This window comes from Tigriopus californicus, chromosome 12 (genome assembly GCF_007210705.1).
Source record: "Tigriopus californicus strain San Diego chromosome 12, Tcal_SD_v2.1, whole genome shotgun sequence".
NCBI classification, from domain to species: Eukaryota; Metazoa; Arthropoda; class Copepoda; order Harpacticoida; family Harpacticidae; genus Tigriopus; species Tigriopus californicus.
This window is the reverse complement of record NC_081451.1, coordinates 2,900,138-2,921,487: the sequence shown is the minus strand read 5'-3', so window position 1 is coordinate 2,921,487 and position 21,350 is coordinate 2,900,138. Positions and strand designations below refer to the sequence as shown.

The 21,350-nt window shown below is 37.6% G+C and overlaps 2 protein-coding genes across 2 annotated transcripts; one reads left to right on the top strand and one right to left on the bottom strand.

The window, feature by feature from the left end:
* The first annotated feature begins 1,240 nt into the window (after positions 1-1,240).
* On the top strand, positions 1,241-15,106 carry LOC131891921 (fibroblast growth factor receptor 1-like). The gene is made up of 9 exons (XM_059241614.1): positions 1,241-1,556; positions 1,681-1,757; positions 3,528-3,710; positions 5,503-5,783; positions 7,663-7,972; positions 11,556-11,676; positions 12,877-13,020; positions 13,089-13,234; positions 14,408-15,106. Exons 1-9 carry the CDS (start codon positions 1,466-1,468, stop codon positions 14,951-14,953), a joined length of 1,899 nt encoding a protein of 632 aa, XP_059097597.1. The 5' UTR covers positions 1,241-1,465; the 3' UTR covers positions 14,954-15,106.
* Positions 8,040-10,459, bottom strand: LOC131891922 (PDZ and LIM domain protein Zasp-like). The gene is made up of 8 exons (XM_059241615.1): positions 10,308-10,459; positions 10,085-10,236; positions 9,896-10,016; positions 9,713-9,833; positions 9,452-9,614; positions 9,310-9,395; positions 8,778-9,001; positions 8,040-8,222 (listed from the first exon to the last, which is right to left on the bottom strand). The coding sequence occupies exons 1-8, from the start codon at positions 10,410-10,412 to the stop codon at positions 8,106-8,108; spliced, it is 1,089 nt and encodes a 362-aa protein (XP_059097598.1). The 5' UTR covers positions 10,413-10,459; the 3' UTR covers positions 8,040-8,105.
* Positions 15,107-21,350: the final 6,244 nt, after the last annotated feature.

Sequence of the window (21,350 nt, the reverse complement as noted above, 5' to 3'; positions counted from 1 at the left end):
GAATACTTGGCTCTAAAGTACCTTTGAGTTTGAATAATTCGACACAAAACAACTTTCAACTTCTTGAGGAACAATGAAATTCTTTAAATTGCAACTTCTTACTTTGATATTTCTTTTTTATATTTAGAGGTAAAATTCAAGACCCGGAGTTCTTTGACCTTTTATAGATCGCACAATGGGGATGGGATGGGGTTGGCAGATCACTTTTCAATAATATTCTATTTATGTATACTGCTGTTGTGAGTAAACAAAGTAGTTTAACAGTGCTTTGGACCCTTAAATGTGCGTTGGTTTGGGCAGAATAAGTGGCCAAAACAATTTATCAAAACCTAACAAATTGTGATTCAATCATAAAAAATGAATGCGGGTTTTGAATCAAGATACAACTTTGTACACTTACATCTTTACTTGTGCAAATGGAGCCACAGCACAAAGAGAAAAGAAGTCATTATGAAGCGACCTAAATAATTCATGCCTATAAAAATCATCATAGCATTTTTTTTGGAAATTGATAAATAATTCTGATTTAGATCCCTGAAATTTAGACATGGATTTAGAGAAAAAAAAATATTCGTAGCGCGCTATGCTAGAGCCATCTCTTGTATTTTGAAGATCCTGCTTGTTTTGGGGCAACAACGCACGCTGATCTTGGTTGAAGGTCAAATATCAGGCTTTCAAGCAGGACATCCGCCTTGATCATGAGTCACAGCAACACTGGGGGCATGTTTCTACAATCCTATTTCATGAAGCAAACTGGCATCAATCTCTTCATTTCGGGAATCTCACAATCCTCATTTTCGAATTTGCCATTGCGTGCTTGGCCGTCATGTTTTTCGACCAAATGCGAAATCATAAATCATCTAGAGGTGAATTTGACGATATCAGGGTCGCCAAACCTGCCTTACTTGCTTCTGCACCCAACTGAAACCAATCAAACGGCAAACGTTGGCTCGCGCAATCCTGATTGAAAAGTGTGTAGTAGTTGTAGTAGTAGTGGTAGTAGTCCTTTCATGTCTCAAAAGCACCAGGTAAATTTCAGGGCTCCTCTTCGGGTCCTTTTTTTCTTTCGAAATAGATCAGCAACAATCACAAAAAGCTACTCCTTCCTACTTTCGTGTCATGCCAAATATTCAATAGATCAAGAATATGTGTCATTAAATGCAGATAAATTATCCCAGTTCAGGCTTAGCATTCACATTTGGCCTTTTGAAGAAGAGAAAAAATATCCCTGAGAGCGCTTCTGGCTTCAGCTCAGTTCTGGTAGTACTAGTGGAAAGGTCTAATTTTGCAGTGTACAGGCATCTTAAAGGATAATGAAAACGGCAATGTACAGTTAATTGACCAGTGTTCAAAGAGCCATAACACCCATCTTTAAATCGCTTCCTCAATGAAAACAGACATGGTCATGTGAGGGGGGGAAATTGTGTTATTTATGTAAGGACACTTTTGTTGTGATGTGACAAAAATGACAACCATTCGCCACAGAACTCCCGGATCATACGTCCATTTCCAATGGGGAACTGTGTTTCTAATCCTCTTGTCAGCTCACCATCTAGGTAAGAATTGGACAAACTTCCGCTCAAAGCACAAAAACCGCGCTCAAACTAATGTCTTATCAACATTTGACATGTGACCACTCCGATTGCTGTGTAAAATTTGGACCCCTTGCTCACGTTTCAGGTCTTGCACAGAATTTCAACTCGCCGCCGCTTCTTATTCCTGAACCGAGAACATGGAACATTCACATTGATGAACCAGTAAGTTCTGAACTAAGTTGGAATTTAATGACGTTAACAACTGATTCGAATTTGAACCGATCGCGAAAAGCGGGTTTCAATGATGATCAAAGGAATGGAATCGGTTCGAACGTGCTATGAATATTTTTTAACGTTTCAACAATTCATCAATACAATAACTAAAATGTGACTACTATACAAACTATTAAGACTCCAATCCCTTTTTCCTCTCTTTAAAGAATGGAATAGTACTGCTTTTATTCTCATTAAAAAATGTATTTGAACCAATCGCGAAAGGCAGGTTTCAATGATGATAAAAATAATGGAATTTGTTCGAACGTGCTATGAATATTTTTCTAACGTTTCAGCAATTCATCAATACAATAGCAAAAATGTGACTGCTATACAAATTATTAAGAATCCAATCCCTTTTTCCTCTTTTAAAGAATGGAATACTACTTCTTTTATTCTCATTAAAAATTGAATTGAAGTTCGAATAAAGTAAAACTTCGAAAAAAATAAAATGTCAGTAAAATCGTCAAGTAAAATGCCAAGATTAGAAAGAGTAAAGAGCTGTAAAACAAGATAGAGAGTCCAGGACTTCAAATGAAGTTTCTCCAACGGAGACTTTTAGACCGTAATCATAACCACAGACGGAGAACAAATCTGATACGAACACACGAACGACATTAATTGGACCATGTGATGGCCGGTTTCTTAGACCGGGCGAGGTACACTCCTCCAACCCTAACACCCAATGATAAAGAAAGTTAAGAGAACTGTATTTTGAAACCTGAAGAAGTTCTTTTAACTTCCGGTTATTTTAAAGTTAATACGACCGGTTGTCTACGTCATATTTTTTTGTCTTTAGTTTTCGTTTTTGTCTGAGGCAGAAAGTGAGGGCAGATTTCGTATATATCAAATTGTAACAGCAAACGATGTTTTATGTTTAAGATATACTTTAATTCAAACGACTAAATTCAAACGCAATATTGGGGTGTTTGACAACCATCTTGAATGTACAAGTATTAATACAGATTGAACGTGATTGAATTTGTAATATTTATTGTTGACTCTTGTTAAATTGACATCCCCAATGGTCCCCAAACAATTCAATTCTGTTCCTGTAAAAGGAGCTGTAAGCCATGTACATCTCAAGATATCGTAATTCGAAGGATACACACTATGCACACAAATATTTATTGTCCATTGTTTATTTTTTCTCCCCTCAAAGTGGCATTTATTCGTTCGTTTCTCTTTAGCAACTGAGGAAAACTGTCGGCCCATGGAGCAATCTTCGCAAATATTGCCAAATGTTAATTCATTGAAATGACTAACGATAAGATTTTGTGTCCTTTTTTCCCTTGATTTGAATAGGATACACCAGGTTTCATAGGTTTCCACATTTCCATGGCATATTTTTGCCAATGTAAGTTGTAAATATTAGGTCCAATAGGTTCTTACTACCCAATGCTCTACCGTATGTTTGTCTTTTGTCAAAGTAATCCAATCTCACAGAAGCTCTAAATGTTAGAAAATAACAAAAGCCGTTTTTCCATCATGACTGTGTTGCTTTCATTTTTCATTCTTTCAATATTCGTGAAAGGGAAATATTTTTTTTTTGAAGGATGGCAAGAATTTTTTGTCCTCTTGCAAATGTTTGACGGGTGTGTTGTTTTTTTTTTTGTTGTAACTGTGTTCGACATATTTCCACCAAATAACCCATTTCATTTGCCAGATATATTGAAGTTTACCTGCACGAAGTTCACATAATATTCTGACTTTTTTCAGGTCGGGACTCGAGTGGCAACCATCGACGTCAAAGATCACGATAATGACGAAATTGAATTTGGGATTGAGCCAGGTCGTCCTATTCCTGGTCTGGGACAAAAGGATGGTTCCCAGTACTTTGTTCTGGTTAAATACGGAGGAGTGGGGATTGTCAAGCTCAACAAATCATTGTCAGATCTAAAAGTGAGCAACATTACACACAGTACATTTACATGAGTTCTCCGCTTTCAACATTTGACATGATTTTAAACAGGATAAGGGGATCACGTGTGTGATAAGTACTCTATGCCCTGCACGATTTTTGTTTAACGTATTCTTGGTGGTGGATGGCAATGGTCCGACTCCAAACTCCAATTGACAAGTCTATCCTGAAATTGACGGGCCAACACGTGTTGCGTAAATAAACAATTTCGGTTGCTCTTTGTCGGTAAAAAAACCACATAACTTGGGGTAATTATAAAGATATAATATGGTTTATGAATAAATATTATAAATATATAATCGCTGGGAGAAAATTGGCTCAGGGATCTAGGGGTACGATTCCTGCTTCGGGTGCGTGAGGCTCTAAGTTCAAGTCTCGGCTGAGCTCAATACGTGTTTTTCCTGATTTAGTTTGTAAATTCTAAGAAATCTGTGATTCAAAAGGATTCCCGACAAAGTTGTTGGTTAAACAAAAAATCTCCGATTTTCACACTTCCATTGCGTTTTGAGAAAAATGCAATCCGACAAACCAGCACATCTATTGCAATTTTTTCAAGAATGACTTACACTATTTGGACAATATTGTGCACTTCTTAATCTAATGCTTAATTTCGTGTCTGATATAAATCACAAATGATAACTATCATTTGCGATTCAATTTTTCTTGCAGGAGCATCCATCAACTTTTGGCATGCGAAGTCACTAATGATTTTTTTCATCTTTAACGCATTTTTTTCATTAGTGGCAATGAAATTACTTTTTTGGTGGAGATATCGAAAATCTTTAGACACCTTTTCTTACCAATGATGTAAGGCCTTCCAGTGGTCACTTTTTAAAAGCAGAGCGTACGCTCCTCCAGTAACGATCAGAAATCGTTTTTAAGAACTTCATTAGGATGTTCTAGGTTCTCAAAACTAATTTCTGAAGATTGAATGAGCATCAAAACATGTTCACAACTGAATTTTTAGATATGATTTCAATTATTACGACTAATACTATCCCCATTCCTGAATAGGAGTACGTAAACAAGTTTTAGGATTGTATTCTTGGGCGTCCTTCTTCATAATACAAATATTGTTAGAGCCGCATAATCACCACTTCATAGTCTTCAAAAGGCAAAAGTCCCAGTTTGCTTGCCGTAAGTAAGTACTTCTGCTCGAGTCTGATTTGAACTCCTCTCATCAGAAACTGAGGAGTACAAATGGTCTCTATACCAGTTTACACCGCTTAAGAAACTCTCTTGCTCCAAATAAATTCGTCAAGTACAAACGAGGTGACTCACACACATGTCTTTATGACGTGCAATTTAGGGAAGTTATTCTATTTACAATAGACCCAAACTTTGAATATCTGAGTTCCAGGTTCTTTCTCGGGCAGAGAAGAAGGTGAAGATCAAAGCCTACTTTGTAACATTGTGTGTCATTGGGGCATATTTAATGAAAACTAGAGAAAACTGAATAAATGAATCGAAGAAAGTGAAAGAAATAGTAACAAATGTTGCAAATTTAACCAAATTACCTTTCCAATACAAAAAAGCGCAATATTTTGCTCCACTATTTCTTGATACCACTAAAAGAAGGCTGTTTCCAACTAGAATACCTCAAAACGGGTCACTTAACATTGAACAAAATTTCGGCTGAAAGATCACCTCTGCCAAAAACACCAACGCTCAAAGTACCTTTTTGGGGGGGTCAAGTTGGATAAGCAAAACGTTCTGGTCTAAGCGTATTATCTCCTCAATCTCTAGTGAAAATATTTCCTCTTAATCTATTAGGTTGGAGATACGCTGTCTGTGTCCGTGGTCGGCAATGACGGATCCATCACCAGTCGCATTGACATCCATGTCTCCATCAAAGGACCAATTCATGGAGGCGAACCTCCCATCATTCCCAGTTCCACGTCGACCAAAGCTCCACCAACGAGTGAGACGGTCACGGTTGAAACTACTATGACCACAACTAACCCAACCAAGGCACCTTCCAATGCACCATCCAAATCATATGAGAACATTCAGGACACGACCCACAGCAATTCGGATGAAGGCGAAGAACACGGGTAAAATATGTGTTGAATTTGGAGAGTTTGGCAAATTGTGACTTTTAATCTCACCAGACTCAGATTGAGTTAAATGGCGTTACAAGCATTTTTTTAAAAACTCTTTATTGCGAGATATTTCTCATTGGATCATAGGTCTTTTTACAATGTTTACAATGTTTACAGTATATACATCTATTTCGTCCCATTCTGGGTTCTGGGGCCGCCATTCGAGGCGATGATCCACTAGAAGGGGGGGGGGGGAGACCTGGGATCGAACCCATGAACCCGAGTTTAACTCGGTCGCGCGTTAACCAACTGCGCTAGAACCATCTCCTAGTAATCAATTAGTTGATTACATTTTTACTAATATTGCCATCACATAATCATTATGGCTTATAATGTATATAAAGGCAGTCATCAGATAGACCATGCTAATTTCAAACGGTTAAATTATTATAATTTTGAAGCATAATGACTTAGAGCTGGAATCTTGGCAACCCACAAATAAATTCTACTAACTCAACTGCATAGTAGCTAAACTTGGCCTGCAATACATAAAACATTTAAAGTGCACTAAGAAACAAATGAAGAATATGGCATCCTATACACACCACTAACAAGAACTGGAAATGTTTTTTTAGATTGAATAAATTTTGGTATTGTCTTGGAGATGACTCACGGAGATCATTTTTTGTCAAAATGGCCTTAAGAATCAAAGAGGGGGGAATACAGAAAATAACCTTTCCAGGTTTGGTAATAAGTGGCCAAGAAGTATTGCTAATGACTAATTTTATAATTAAAAACGAAATATAGCAATGCTACTCTCCAAATGAGTTTGAATATTCTCCTTTGTGGGGTTTAGTCAAATTTAATCTGCCTAGTTTCCACTTCACTCGTAATATTTGTTCCCATAAAAATGAGTCTTAATGTTATTCTTAAGCCTAATTTGTCCCCTTTTTCCTCAGAAATTGGGGCCTGCCTTGAGTTATTAACGAAGTAAATACTTTATTGTTTTGACTAGGCTAAATTTTTGGGAGGGCTCAAAAGTGTAAACCCTCGCATTCACTACGATTGACTCTAAAACCTGGTTGAGAAAAAAAAACTCATAGGTACTCTTGAAATTATAAAAACATTTGCATTTTAGGCCAGGTCTCTTCACCCAGAGAGATAGCTAAATTTTTTGCCCTTCCTTTATATACTGCATTTTCCCAATCTTCATGGTTCGTCGCAATAAAGTAGTGGTTCTCTAATTCTCACATTATTTCTGCTTGCATTTTTGGCAAAAGCTCAAGCTTTTCTTAAAATTGCAACTAGAAGCTGAATACTTTAAAAACAAAAGAGCAATTATAAAAACATTTGCATTTTAGCCCAGATCGCTTCACCCAGAGAGACAGCTAAAATAAAGCACCCACAGGAACGAATTTGATCTAGAAACCTGCATGGTTAATTTTGGGGTCCAAGATGGGAAAAAACTTCGAGGCCTTTTGATTTCCAAGACTTGGAAATTATGAAACATATTGAAGCCGTTGGTAATTGCTTCAAAATGTTTCAAAATTATTGTCTTAGCGTCTTTCTTATGTGTCTTTTCTGCTTTTGAACAGGTTGATGTCTTTAGCTTGGAGAAAGTTTTTTTCCTGTAAAAATACTGTTTCGTGCTTTCAAATTTCTTTTTACTGATTTTTTGGCCCTCAAAAGGAATTTTGCTCTCTGAGCCCTACTTATGATACTGCTCATGGCCGTACTTTTTCTAAAACAAGGCACTATGTACATGAAAGGATTGTTCCTTTGGGTGAAAGTTTTTGTGATTCCATTCTATCGCTCCAGGCGAAACTTGAAGAATATGTGTTCGTTCCATAATTGGCCATCCTTAAATGTTTATCTTCAATGTGCCTTTCAGATATCATATGTATGTGATCACGTTGGTTCCAGTCTTCATTATTGGGCCGGCTTTGGCGGTTGGGATATTCTTGATGCGTCACAAAATAAAGCAATATCGCTCTTATTTGTGTTGTGGGACCTCAAAGAGTATGGACAAGGATGACATGCGGATTGAGGAGGCCAACGGAGAGTTCTCACATGAAATGCACTTCAATCTGGAAAGTGACAATCCTCGATCCAGGAAAATATCTATGAACTCCTCTCATGTATACTCATCAGATCCAACAGCACCGCCCTCCGGGATAAATGGGGTGGATCCAAATGACCCAGTAAGACCATTTTTTCATCATTTCTAGACCATCAAATATGGCAATGATTGTATGTAGCTGGGAAAAGTCCATCAATGCGTGTTTGTATTTCATGCGGATTTTTTGTCGGAGAATAGTGAGATAATTGGTGGTTTTATCTTGGGGCAAACATGTCGGCCATGAACTGCTTCGTGAAATCTTGAGCATTGGTAGCACCACCAGCTTGGTTGGCCATCAACTTCTGGGACCAATCACCTTTGTCACCATTGCCCTAAGTAAAGCCAAAAACGTTCTAATTATTGATGAATAGTTAAATAAATGACTTAGTAATGTGAAGAGGGGGAGATGTGACAAGGTAAACCCTACCCAGCCTTCAATGAACGAGTAGTAGAACAGGTTTGCAAGCTTTGGGTTGAAGGTAAGTAAAGTACATAAATCAATGTTTTCTTTTTCATGAATGGAAAATAAATTACCCTATCATGGTTATATTGTAAATTTTCAAGGAGTCTGTATTCTCTTTGGAGAATGCCCTGGCTGGGGTTGCTGCTGCCTGATAAAACTGAAGTGCCCAATTTGCAATCAGTTCTTTTGAAACAGAAATGGAATGGAAAGAAAAAATGTTGACACATGCACAGATCAAGGAAGCAATGTGACCACTTTAAAGTATTAGTTTTGGCTAGCGCTATTGTTCTTGAGATAGAAAGAACATTATACTTCAAAAGTACGTGTCTTTGAACTATCACATTGAATTAAACTTTTGTTCCATTTTGAAACAGAAGTTCCTAAAAACTTCCTTGGAACTGTCTCTTGGTAACAAAACGCAGACCTGGTTCATTTGTGGCGGTCTTGGTAGTTGTGGTTGCGATCTTTGCATTTGCAGCATTGGTTGTTGTTGTTGTTGTTGTTGTTGTTGTTGTTGTTGTTGTTGTGGTGGTGGTGGTGGCGGTTGCTGTTCCTGTTTAAATTGGTTTTGGATGCCAATGATTTGGGCAGCTTTGGCAGCTCGTGCACAATTCTCGCAATACAACTTGTCACTGATGTTGAAGTATCCTGAAATGCATCCAGATTTAGTAAAAAGCTTCTCCCATGCAGATTCTCAAGTACTGTGGCTTGTTATTCAGACATTTAGGCAAGCACTGGTCCCCGCAAACAATCTTGCCTGCCAATGCCAGTGATGCAAAATTGGCGTTTCACACTGGTTTTAACGGAGCTGATCTTTCCTCATATAGCAATGTGAAAGAAGGGTCAGCTTCTGAAAAACGTGCTTGAAACCTCAAACTTGCATCACTGACTTTGGTACCAGCAAACAAATGATCCTGCCAGAGCTTGCCTAAACGTCCCCATTGAGCCATCCTTACCAACATTCTTCAAGGGTCCTCCACAAGTGGCGCACTTGAAGCACTCAGCATGCATGGTTTTCCCCGATACCTTGACAAAAACTCCTCTGCAAATTGAAATAGTTTTTATATCCTTTTCCTTAAGTAAATCAATGCCACTTACGTTAGTACACCATCACATTGGAAGCATTTTGACAAGGGTCCTCCTTGAAAGGGAGCAGAGCCTTGCGAATTTTCTTGTCCTGGGGCACGAGGTTTGGTGATTGGGGCAGCCACAGACCGGAAACCACCAAGAGGCGTGGGAGAGCCCGAGTTACTAGATTGGCCTGGAAAGGGGGTTTTAAAAATCACCCATCTTCTACTTCTCGAGGAGAGTTTCCAATCCCTTTTGTCTCGTGTCCCATTCAGTTCCTCTAAATCAAACCTGTTCTAGAGCTGCTTGGTTTGCTCGAAAGCAAACTTGTTGGTTGAAATTGTCCGGCACCACCAGCAGGGTTGAACCCCTTCGGAGTGGTATTATATTTCACGTCCCAGTGAGAATCTTGCTATATGGAAAGGAAGTTTGAAGACTCACATTTGATGACCAAATATCATTCCATCTATTTACCTCTTGATGTTTGGTCAAAGAGGTTTTGGTGAAGGTTTGACCAGCGTTAGTTGGGGCTTTTGGCATCTCTCCCACGGGCTGAACTTCCGGTTTCCACGTAGATGATTGCAGTGCTCCACCCCTAGCCAAAAGTAGTAAAGGAACACAAGTAGTCTCTAAATCAAATTATCAAACTTGATTAGGCTTTACCTTTGAATGACCATCTCAAAACCATTGCCACAATTCACAATGATGTCTTGGGCGGCCTTGTGCGTCATGACTGAGCAGTCTTGGCCATCGATGGCCAAGATCAGGTCTCCGCTCTTGAGTCCTGCACGATCGCTGGCCGATTCTTGGTTTACCTATGGAAGACGGTAACCTTACATGCAATTAGCGAGTAATAAATATTACGTATACTCCTGATTCGGCTTACCCTCTGGATCATGAGGGGCTTTTGGAATTCAAAGCCTCCCTGAAGCCGGAATCCCCAGGGTTCGGCAGGAGTTTTCCCTAAGGGAACGACGATTGGTTCGGCCATGATTGAGATTGTGGGGCTCAATGCTCTGATTTGAATTTTGCACTTGGATCGTGTTCTCGTCTCTTTATGAGTCACAGATTAAATTTGTTTCGAAAATAAAGGTGAAGCTAGAGGGAACAGGGTGAAGAAAAAGTTTGTGCTCAATCCCAAAGGAAGTCTCTTCCATGACAATTCTAAGACAACACCCTGATGCTTGAATGGCAAGGATACTTATCAGTGCCATGCCACTGAAATAAATGACTTCGATTTTGAAAAAGGATGCCATAACATTCATTAGCAAAACGCTTGTCTGACATAACTCTTAAAAATTCGGCCCAGATGTTAAAAACATATTTTTTCATTAGATAATTTCAGTGGAGTCGTGTATAAAGCGACAGTTTTTGGGGAGGGGCCGGTAGTTCAGGTACTGTTGGAGAAAGCACATGTCCTTGTTCAAAATGAGCTCACTTGACGTGCCCTATCTTTTGGCTCAGTCGTCCATCTTTTTGCTTTCCATCCACATGCATGCGTTCCCTCCCTTGAGACCTGAGCATGCATTGCCTCATTGCACACAGATGGATCATTATTCTATTCCGATGTCTTCTTAGGGGCCTGGTGAATGGCCCATCCAATAAAAACATGGGAAAAGTTCATCGAGCTGGTATTTGAGGAGTGTTGCTGCCTGTTGGATTTCAGATGGAGCCATAACAAACGCTTCTATTACCCCTCTCGAGAATATGTTAGCTCGAGTTATGAGCGGTTAGAAAGTGGTATTTTCTCAATTGTTGTGATGAAATGTGAAGAGGAAGAATACATTTGGGCAGACGAGAGCGCCCAAGGGAGGTCGATAGATAATAAAGTATAAAGTGACGTTTCAGATCTGCTAACCTGATGCTATCTTTTGCTTTGATATGTACAATTATAAATATAGTGTATCCAAACATGTGTGTATTATTAGCTCTCAAATTAATAGCAAAAGTATTGGATTTCCTCATTCGAATGAAACATGCTGTTTTTTCTTCAAATCAAACATATTTTTGCCTTCTAAGCAGAACTTGCATCTTCCTGTCTATCTTAATTTGAGTTCTTTGTTTACAAAGGAGCTCGAAAGTTAACCCGATGTCAACATCTGAATGTCAAACTTGTTTACCAAATCATTTCCAGATATTGGAAGATCTTAAATGGGAATTTCCGCGTCATCAGCTCAAGATTGTGAGCATGCTTGGCGAGGGTTGCTTTGGACAGGTCTGGAAATATGATGCAGAGGACATCGCCAATGTGACAGGTATGGTCAATCAAAAGGCTCCAAGCCTGCCAAGAAAGCCAAGGCTAATGCACACACTCCAGTTAACATTTCATTTGGGCTGAAATATTTTCAAATTGATTTCGAAAAAGCTTTAAAAATGATAAAACAAATTTGGCATTTTGAATTGTATATGGATATTTTTTCAGCACTATATGGACACGTATTAGGAGTTTGATCAAAGGCCACTTTCAATTGCGCTTTTTTTTCATTTAAGTAATAAAAGGACAAACTTTTGCAAATAATACATCTTGAAAAGTATTTATGATTACTACATTGATCCACCTAGGACCTTGAAGAAGATAACACTTTTGAAAGCGTAATTAATGAATGTAAATGCATAAATATATTTGGTGACGTGTTCTACTGAAATTTTATCAAAATGTATGGAGCAGACGAAAAAAAATTTACGCTTCCAAAGGTTGGGTTTGCATCAAATCTAACTATTAAATGCCCCGGTTATATCTTACAATAATTTCCAAAAGATGTATTGTACTTTTTTAATGCCCCAAAATTAGATGAATATGTCTTACATCAATAGCAACACTTTCCGTTTAACAAAACCTTTCAAAAAAGGCCCTCAAATAGGCCTGCTTAGTTATCGCTGTGATTGAATGGGTTGGTTGTTATTGTATTCTAGTATATGCACAAAGATGCACAGATAAAACAACTGTAAAACGAACCTTGGTTTACAGATTCAGCAAACAATTCTTATAAACTTGTGCTTAAAGTTGTTAGTCTATCTTGCGCAGTTTTTTGTTGCAACATAAGGTCTTCTTGGTTACATTCAAATGAAATTATAAAAAAGATGATTCAATGTTCTTTTGTTCTTTTAACATGCTTGTTATTCTGTATTTGATATCTGCGAACTGGAAGATAATACAGTTATGTGCAATAGAAAGGTAATTCAGTTTTTATCTCTTATAAAATACGAACTAGACATCGCTTCCCATTCGAAATATAAGTGACTTGTTTTCAAAAATCGATCACCTCAAGTACTGTGTCATAAAAACATGATTCAAAGTTGGGGGGGGGGGCTTCCTTTCGAGCTTTTTGAGAGGTTTGGAGAGAGAATCTTACTCCGCGAAATAAAATTTAACTCTAGATATGATATGAATTTTTTAATTGCAACTCTTGGTCAAGTTAGATTCCAAAATGTTAAAGCTTGACTTGATATTTCAGGAACAACCACAGTGGCTGTTAAAACCTTACGAAGTTCAGCCACCGAGAAAGAGAAGCGGGACCTTCTCCATGAGTTGGCCATGATGAAGATGCTGGATCCCCATCCTAATGTGGTCTCGCTCTTGGGATGTTGCACAGAAAAAGGTAAAAATGTCTAAATGGAACTGTATTCTAGGGTTGAAAGTAATGGTAGAAAACTCCATTTCTATCAGATCCAATCTTTATTATCATCGAATATGTCAACGGCGGGACTTTGCAAGAGTACTTGAGAAAATCCAGATCCGAACACAATTACCGGAATCTCCATGGCGAGAGCCAATCCCTCACAGCTCGAGATCTTACTTCGTTTGCATTCCAGGTGAGTTGAAATACGTTTAATCATGGCCTTTTGGGGGATGAAATTGCGCGATATAGAATGGGCCAATTAAAATGGTCGAAAAATTGGTCTCAAGTTTATGAGCCAAACGATCTGACATATCCGTTTTTGGGACAAAGAGGATTTACATTTTTGCATTCTTGAATTTTGTTAGAGATTGTCACTCATGAATTTTTGCGACCTGATGGCCGAATTGCTTGACAAGCAATTTTTACCTTAAAATGATGGTTGATGGTTAGATAAAAGATCAAGATTGCTACTTGATGTTGACAACTTTTAAATAAGTTCACCTATTTTTGACCGATTATTCATTCTTCTTCTCAATTGAAATCTAAACCTCATGTAAATTCTACCTTGAAACAGTTTTCCAATGTTCGCTGTGATACAGAATGTTTATCTTTTTTTGCTTTTTTAAGCTTTGTCTCTGTTTTTAGAGATGGGGGAAAATATCTGTTGCATTTATCAAAAGAAACTAGTAATTTGAGAATAGTGGAGTATTAAAAATTAAAAGGTGAAAATGAGTAGAATTTGCTTAAAAAACCAAAAAAAGGAATTTCTTAAATATGCTCAAAAAAAATCAAAGTAATAAAACAAATGCATGCTTTCTTAAAATAAACATGAAATATCTTGTCGTGAGATTTTTAAAAAATTAAGTTGGTTTTGGATTTGGTCTGAAATGACCATTTTTTCAATCTTATCACAAGGATTGCTCATATTAAACCACATATCAAGTTTGCTTTCTGATTTTTAATTTTTTTAACAAGTAAGCATGAAAATAGCCAAATAAGGCCCTTAAGTTTTAGGTTTTAAACGCCTTTTCCTCGGTCTTGCCATCACACAAGCATTGACTTTCCCTTCTTTTTTCTTGGCAAGTTAGGTCTTTATCAAGATTAATTAAGTTTCAGTGTACTTGACTATTCAAAAGATTAAGAATATGTTTGCTGTAAACATTAAAGGACTTTTCGAGTGATCCTTTAGCTGAAGGTTCATTTACGACACGGTTTTGTTATTTTGAACTCAAACTGTCAACATTTGGGTTTTTTTTTTTAAATTCTTTTAGCACTCGGAAAAAGAACACATTAAGCCTGAGTGAAAGAGTAATAGGCTTATGCTCAGAAATGAATCACTTCCAGTGAATTGAACTTAATATTCCAGATTGCCAAGGGAATGGCTTATCTATCTTCCAAGAAGATCATTCACCGGGATTTGGCAGCTCGGAATATCCTCTTCTCCTATGATGATCAAGTATGCAAAATCGCAGATTTCGGCTTCGCTCGCGACATCATGGGCAATAACGTCTACGAGCGCAAGTCCGAGGGTCGACTCCCCATTCGTTGGATGGCTCCAGAATCTCTTTATGACAACTGCTACACCACCAAGTCAGATGTGTGGTCTTTTGGCGTTCTTATGTGGGAGATCGTGGCCTTGGGCGCCACTCCCTACCCTGGCAAATCCGCCAGCGAGGTCATGAAGTTCGTCCGTGAGGGTGGGCGTCTGGAGAAGCCGCCCCATTGTGATCGGCAGTTGTTCAATGTGGTCAAGAATTGTTGGGGTGCAGAGGCAGATGACCGACCTTCGTTCGAGGATTTGGTAGAGGACTTTGAGAATCTTCTGGTTACCGATACCGACTACATTGACTTGAACATGTTCCCTGAGCATGCCTACTATAACGAGATCAGCTTGAGTGATGAGAAGGTTTGAGGAGTGATCAAACCTAAACAACCAAGAAACTGACTTGAAAGAGATACCAACACTATTTAGTCAAATCACCAAAGCTTACCCTTCTTTTATACGAAATGACATGTTATTAAAAGTATTTGCATGATTATGATAAAATACAAATTGGATCCCAAACACTCTCGACACACTCTCAAACATTCTCGTCGATTTGAATGGGGTCTGGCAGCACTTGAGTTGAAATTGGGCGCTTTCAGCGTCATTTTTTAAGGATGGACAACTCCTTGAGTTGTACTCAAGGTAGAACATGAGCATAGACGGGCATTTAAGCAATTAAACGCAGGGTGGTTCAAATTAGACTAAAAATTGCAATTTTTCCTCAATGATGTTATGTAGATATCAAACAAGCAAAAATCGAAAATTTAGCAGATTGCTAAACAACCCACTCGTGACGTGCTATGAAAGCGATTTCTTTTCCGGACATCATGTGACCCAGGTTACTAATTTTACATGAGATTTTAAAAGAATCAGCCATAGACAACACGAACGCGTTGTAATTCAATGAAGAGGAATCGGCCCAATCGGTCCTTTATTTGGTAGAGGCTGACTCACAAAGCGCCCTCTGAAGTGCAGAACTAAACCATATACGCCCAACGTAAGGGGCCTATCTAAAGAGTGAGTCGGTTGATGCTCAGTATCTATATTGGTAGCCACCATTCTACCATTTTGGTGCCACGTGTGAACCGACAAAACTGGCATTCTAAGAGAGCTTGCCAATTCGTCCCACCAGCGAAATCCATATATGGTTCATAAATCGTAAAGAATTCAATAATTTCTATATTATTCGGATGTTCTTTCTCATCTTTTTAAAGGACTTGCTAGTTTCTTGCTTCATTTTACCAAGATCACTGCCAAAGTTTTGGAGAGTGGGGTCGTCTGCAAGCATATTTTTTTCAATTCCATTGTTCCGGGAATGTCCTTATAAAATACAGTTAAAGGCATAAGATACAACCCATTGACGCCCCATAATGCAAGGTCAGAAAATCGGACACATATCTTTTTTTCTTGTTTGTTTTTTCACGGGCTTTTCTAACCGCTACACGGAATTAATTACTTAGTATTAAAATGAAAAGCTAAATTTCGTCTACTTTGTACCTTTTAATTGTCGCATGATATTTGGTCTCCCAACGAATTTGAGTTGGTAAACCGAGCTAGCTTTTGTTTTTGGAAGTTGTTTTCGAATTCTACTATTCAATTACTACTACTTGAATCTTATTACCTTTCCCAGGGACTCTAAAGAGAGGAAACGACACGGATTTCCCTTCACCGCCAACTTAGGCCATTGCGTTGAATCAAGACATTAACTCCAGTATGAATAAAACAAGATTATCCGTACTGCATAGTACATTAAGGTGTTTTTAATTAAATAATGATCTCCTTGATATACAACTCAGTCCATATACTAAATATTTCTGAATTAATCTTGAAAGTCAGAAAAATAATGAACAGTAAATTAATCAAAAACAATCAAATTGTTTTTCTATTGAAATTGGTGAAATATTGCGTAAAATTGGCTCAAAAACACACATAGATAGAAAATCATCAAGAGTCATTTTTTAATTGATGGGTAATGTACACTGACAAAATATAAAAAAAATGTATGGAATAAGCAATAAAGTGCATGTACATAAATGTTAACAAATTAGAATATCTTGGATGGACAATTGATAATTTTGTCTAAACCCACACATTTGACAAAAAACATCAGGCGGCATTGGTGAGAAATGAATGAGTTATCTTTTTGAAGAGTTTAAATTTCTACTTATTAGGAAGTTTGCATAAAAGGCAGGCATTATTCAAGGGGCACAGAGAAATATTAAAGTACACTAGACTAGATCTCAATTTGCACTTTGGACTCCAATAAATTGTTTTTCTTGCAAAAGGATCCGAAATACCAAAATAGTCAAATAAAACAGGTGCCTTATCTCTTAAAATTATTATTTCATGATTATGAAGCATCCAAATAAGTTTAAAGAACAATATGTAGCTCAGAGCTACAGTATGTCTACTTTTGGATTGAGGGCCATTCCTAGAGTGAGAATCATAGATTCATAACAAATGCGTCAAATTACTTGAAATTTGGTCAAGATGTTTGTTCTGAAAGATTTTTAAAAATAATATTTTTGGCAAAAGAGAATTTATTGATTGTGTTTTGAGCAAATTCTTGTTTTATCAAGAAAACCTAATTGACACTTTTCAGTTGTTGTACTTTAAGGCATGTTTAAAGTCATTTTAATTTATCTGAATGCCTGGTTTTAAGCACATACCATCAATGGTACGAAAATGATATTAGTCACGTATTTTGTTCAATAATTATGCCAATAACTGACATTCAAACATTTCAGCGGCAAAAGTTTAGGCTTACTTGGCGGGAAAGGTTTGGTGATCACAAAAAGGTGTCGTTTCCTTCCTTGCCTTTCCGTACAAAATCATGACTATGACCATGTTTGTCAAGTATTTTTGAGCAATATTTCGGGATTAACAGTGCCAAAGGATTTTTTTCATGTACTTTTGGTCATGGCTCATCGATTTATTATTTGATAAAATAAAAAAACTTGCTTTGCGGAATCATTTGCCGAAAACCAAATATTTTTCATAAATATGTGCCAACCAACACAAGCTATACAGGTTGTTATACAAGAGAAAAAGGCCAATGAAAACTCATATGATGAAGACACAGTTTGTCCGCAACTAGAAGAAACAGAGGGGGCTGTCTCCTTCAAAGAAAAATACAATTGAGCAGACAGTGGAAGACCGTAACCCTTTAACTAAATGAATGAAAATGAAAAATGGAAAATGGAAAAAAATGAAAAGATTCATCTGTTGGCTTGTGCGGCTGTATCATATTCTCGAAAGCTGATTTAATAAATGGATACATCAGTTCTTATCAAAATACCTACGGGAGTTCCCTAAAATATGGAAATAAAAGACGTCTAGTTTTGCAACCTTTCTTGACCCTCCTACTCAGTTCTTTTTTATTCATGGTGATGAGTAGGCTCCAAATAAATATGTTAGATTTTTGGCCCAAATATGTTATTTTTATGTCGCTTAAAACAACCCAAATATATTGATTTTATGTTACCCAAAAATATGTCTGTTTTTTTCTGTCCCGTTTATTCTTTCTAGCATAAAAACTAGGACCGGCCAAAATTTGTAGATAAATATGGTTTTCATTGACAGCAAATTTGCATCAAAAATCAAACAAATTTCGCACAAACTTGCATAAAAACTTGCCAAAACATGGGCAACGGCATGTTTGAGGGACGGGGGGGGGGCTATTTTTGCCTTCGATATCAAGCAACACATAGACGAAAAGGAATATTACATTAAAATATCTTCAAGCACCGTTAATTGAACCTGCTATCCCAAAGAAGCAGATTCTTGCTATGCCCATGCTGACTCCTGATTAATAAACCTTAAAAAAAAGCAGTTACCATTTTGACCGAACTCTTTTGTTAGTTAGGAAAAAATGAGAAAGAATTGGAAAATATGCGAAAAAGAATTCCAAAAAATAGCAAGTGCGGAAAAGTCGAAAAAAATGAACAAAAATGTTGGGAATGAACGAAAAAAGGCGATGAATTGCGAAAACGCTGCTGCCATGGCCAAAAGGTCATTTTTAGTCATGTTTATTGTCTTTTTATGTTGCCAAATTCCAGGAATACAATTACTTACACTGGGTGATCTATCGAACTTATTTATTTATTTGACATTAATTTGACAAAAAATTAATTCTTTTTTGTTGCAATGCTTGACATTAGGGCACTTTTGAAGCGATTCCAATGTTATGGTACAGACAATTGATTATTTTCGAGAGTCTGATGCTTAGGGCACACAGTGGTTATATTTTCTGGTTAATTGTTTTTTCAAACGCCAAGACATCTACTGTAGATATGTTTTTCTTTGTCAAAGAGACAAAAGGAACAACTTTCGTGAAATACACACGTTGAAAAGTAGCTCAGATTACGAGTAAAAAAAATGAATATGGGCAAGAATATTTTTTGGGACCCAAAATCTCAAATTATGTGAAAAATATTTTTTTATGTGAAAACATTTTTGGTCTGACTCTAGTGATGAGTAAAACAAGTTTACATTCGCCAAAGGTTACAACCTGTTTTTATTCTCAAGGTCAAAGGACAGATAAAGCCATCACAAGCCGAATTTCGATTGATGTATTTTTTAAAACAACTATATCAAAAGGCCATTGTCCCAGGAGCATTTGATTCAAAATTCATCTCAAGTGGATAGCTACATCCGGAGTTACGGCTGTTCAAACACCGATGGCCAAGTGGTTTGGCCCAAAATGGGCATGGCCCTAAATTAGGTCACATTGATTCCATGGGGCTGAAATTCTTAATGTGTACCTACCTTAACCCAGGCATTAACCGTGTGAAATCACATGAGATTCTGAGACAAATTGCCGTGAGGGTGTACCCACTTGCCGTTAAATGCCCAACGGCAAACCCCAAGTCTTTGACTAGGCACCAAGCCCTGGCCGTAGCAATAAGGTCGCCATAAGGATGCAATGCATGCAATACCGACCCGATCCAGTTTGCTCTTTACTTGAAAAAGCCACCATCCCATCAAAAACAGGGAGGGTTCCATCAAGAAAGAAGCTGCAAGTTCAGGTGGGGTGTAGGTGGTGATCCGTGGATGGTTACATTCAATGGTCGAGTTTTCTACAGAGTTCACATGAGCAGCTCCTTGATCCTGCAACATGCCTTCAACCCAAGGTCTCTATGAATGTCAAAGAGTACCAATGAAAGTTAAAGACTTCGTATTGGGTTGAAAAGTGTTTGTATTTAGTTTTGATTTGTCTATAGCATGTTTATGCTCAATCATTACCAACGAACCAATAACCAAAACGTGGATACCACCTACGTTGGCCTTTCTTATACCCGCCTTCAAACTCAAATATGTTCTTTGACCATACTAAGAAACAGAAATATTTTGTCTTGATTTTTCGATTATTTTCTCGACAGAACTTTCTGACCAAGTTAGAGTTTTACCTGCGATTGGTTTCCCATTGATGCATTTGTAGATAACATGTCCCCATGCGCCCACACGCTCATATAGTTAAGGGATCGTTAGGGACGTGGTTAAGTAGTAGCCAAAATCAGAGCGACCTTTTTAAATCTTTCATGATTTTTTTGCCTCATTATTCAATCCTTAATGATCTCTTAATTCGAAGAGTGTTGTTCAAGCCCTCCGCTCCAAAACCTTTACTGTTTCCTGAATAATTAAACCCTTTATGTTTCACACTTCAACTTCGACGACAGCGTTGAGTTTATCAACTATTGCAAAGGAATTGCACCTATATTGAGAATCATGTAATTTACAATAATGTTGTTACAACTTTTTAGACATTTATGGACTTTCAGCATCAAACCGTTGCACTTTTGTATACTTCGTTAAATCATTGCACTTTCTTTAATGGTGGCACGATGATAATTGAAGTTGAATAGATATATCTAATCATCATGTTTTGACATAAACCACTCCTTCCTCCACTTGGCAAGATAACCGCTGCCACCGAACTTCCATTTTTTTGCCATGCTTTTGCAATACGTACACTTTGATTTGAAATATGAATGCTATTTTAAGTTTGTACCCGCATTCTTAGAACAAAGAGAGACTCAGTGAATTAGCTTCAAGTCAAAAATAATCAGTAACCTAATTCTTTTACAATATGAACCGAACCACTTGCTTTTCTCGACTATAATTTTGGCGCCAAAAGTTGGAATTTGCCTACCCTTTGGAACCAAGATCTTAATGGATAATTGATGATGAAAATTGCTTAACATCCATGTAATGTCCTTCGAGATATATTCTCGCAAATAAACATTTTTTTTAAGAAATTCATTGCAGAAATGTAAGTTTCGATTAACAAATCAAGAATATTCCTGATCTGAAAAAACGAGATTTTCCTTTCGCTAGGACAAATGTGAGTGAAAAACTCCAGGTGATTGGTAGAGTGAGTAAAGATCAGCATCGTTTAATAGATGCCCACTAGACTAGGATTTTGCACGATAGTTAGTCTTGAAGATTGGCCCAGGTGTATGCCAGACAACCGAGATTGATCTGGGACCGTGGGGAGTAGAGGTAGCTGGCGATTTGTATCCTTAGTCAATTGATTGATGATTGTTTGAGGCCCTGATAGAGGAAGCTCGAACTATTGCTCGTATGCCCTGATTAGAGTTATAACCTTAGGCCTTAAGATAGGTCTAAGAAATTGACGCCCATGTACTAGGTGTTCTCCATCTTTCAGAGCTATCAAGGTTATTTTACCTAGTGCTTGGGTCACGAGTTCCATGCTTCCGTTCACCTCGGGAATTCAATAAGTCAGGACCTTTCACCCCTGGCT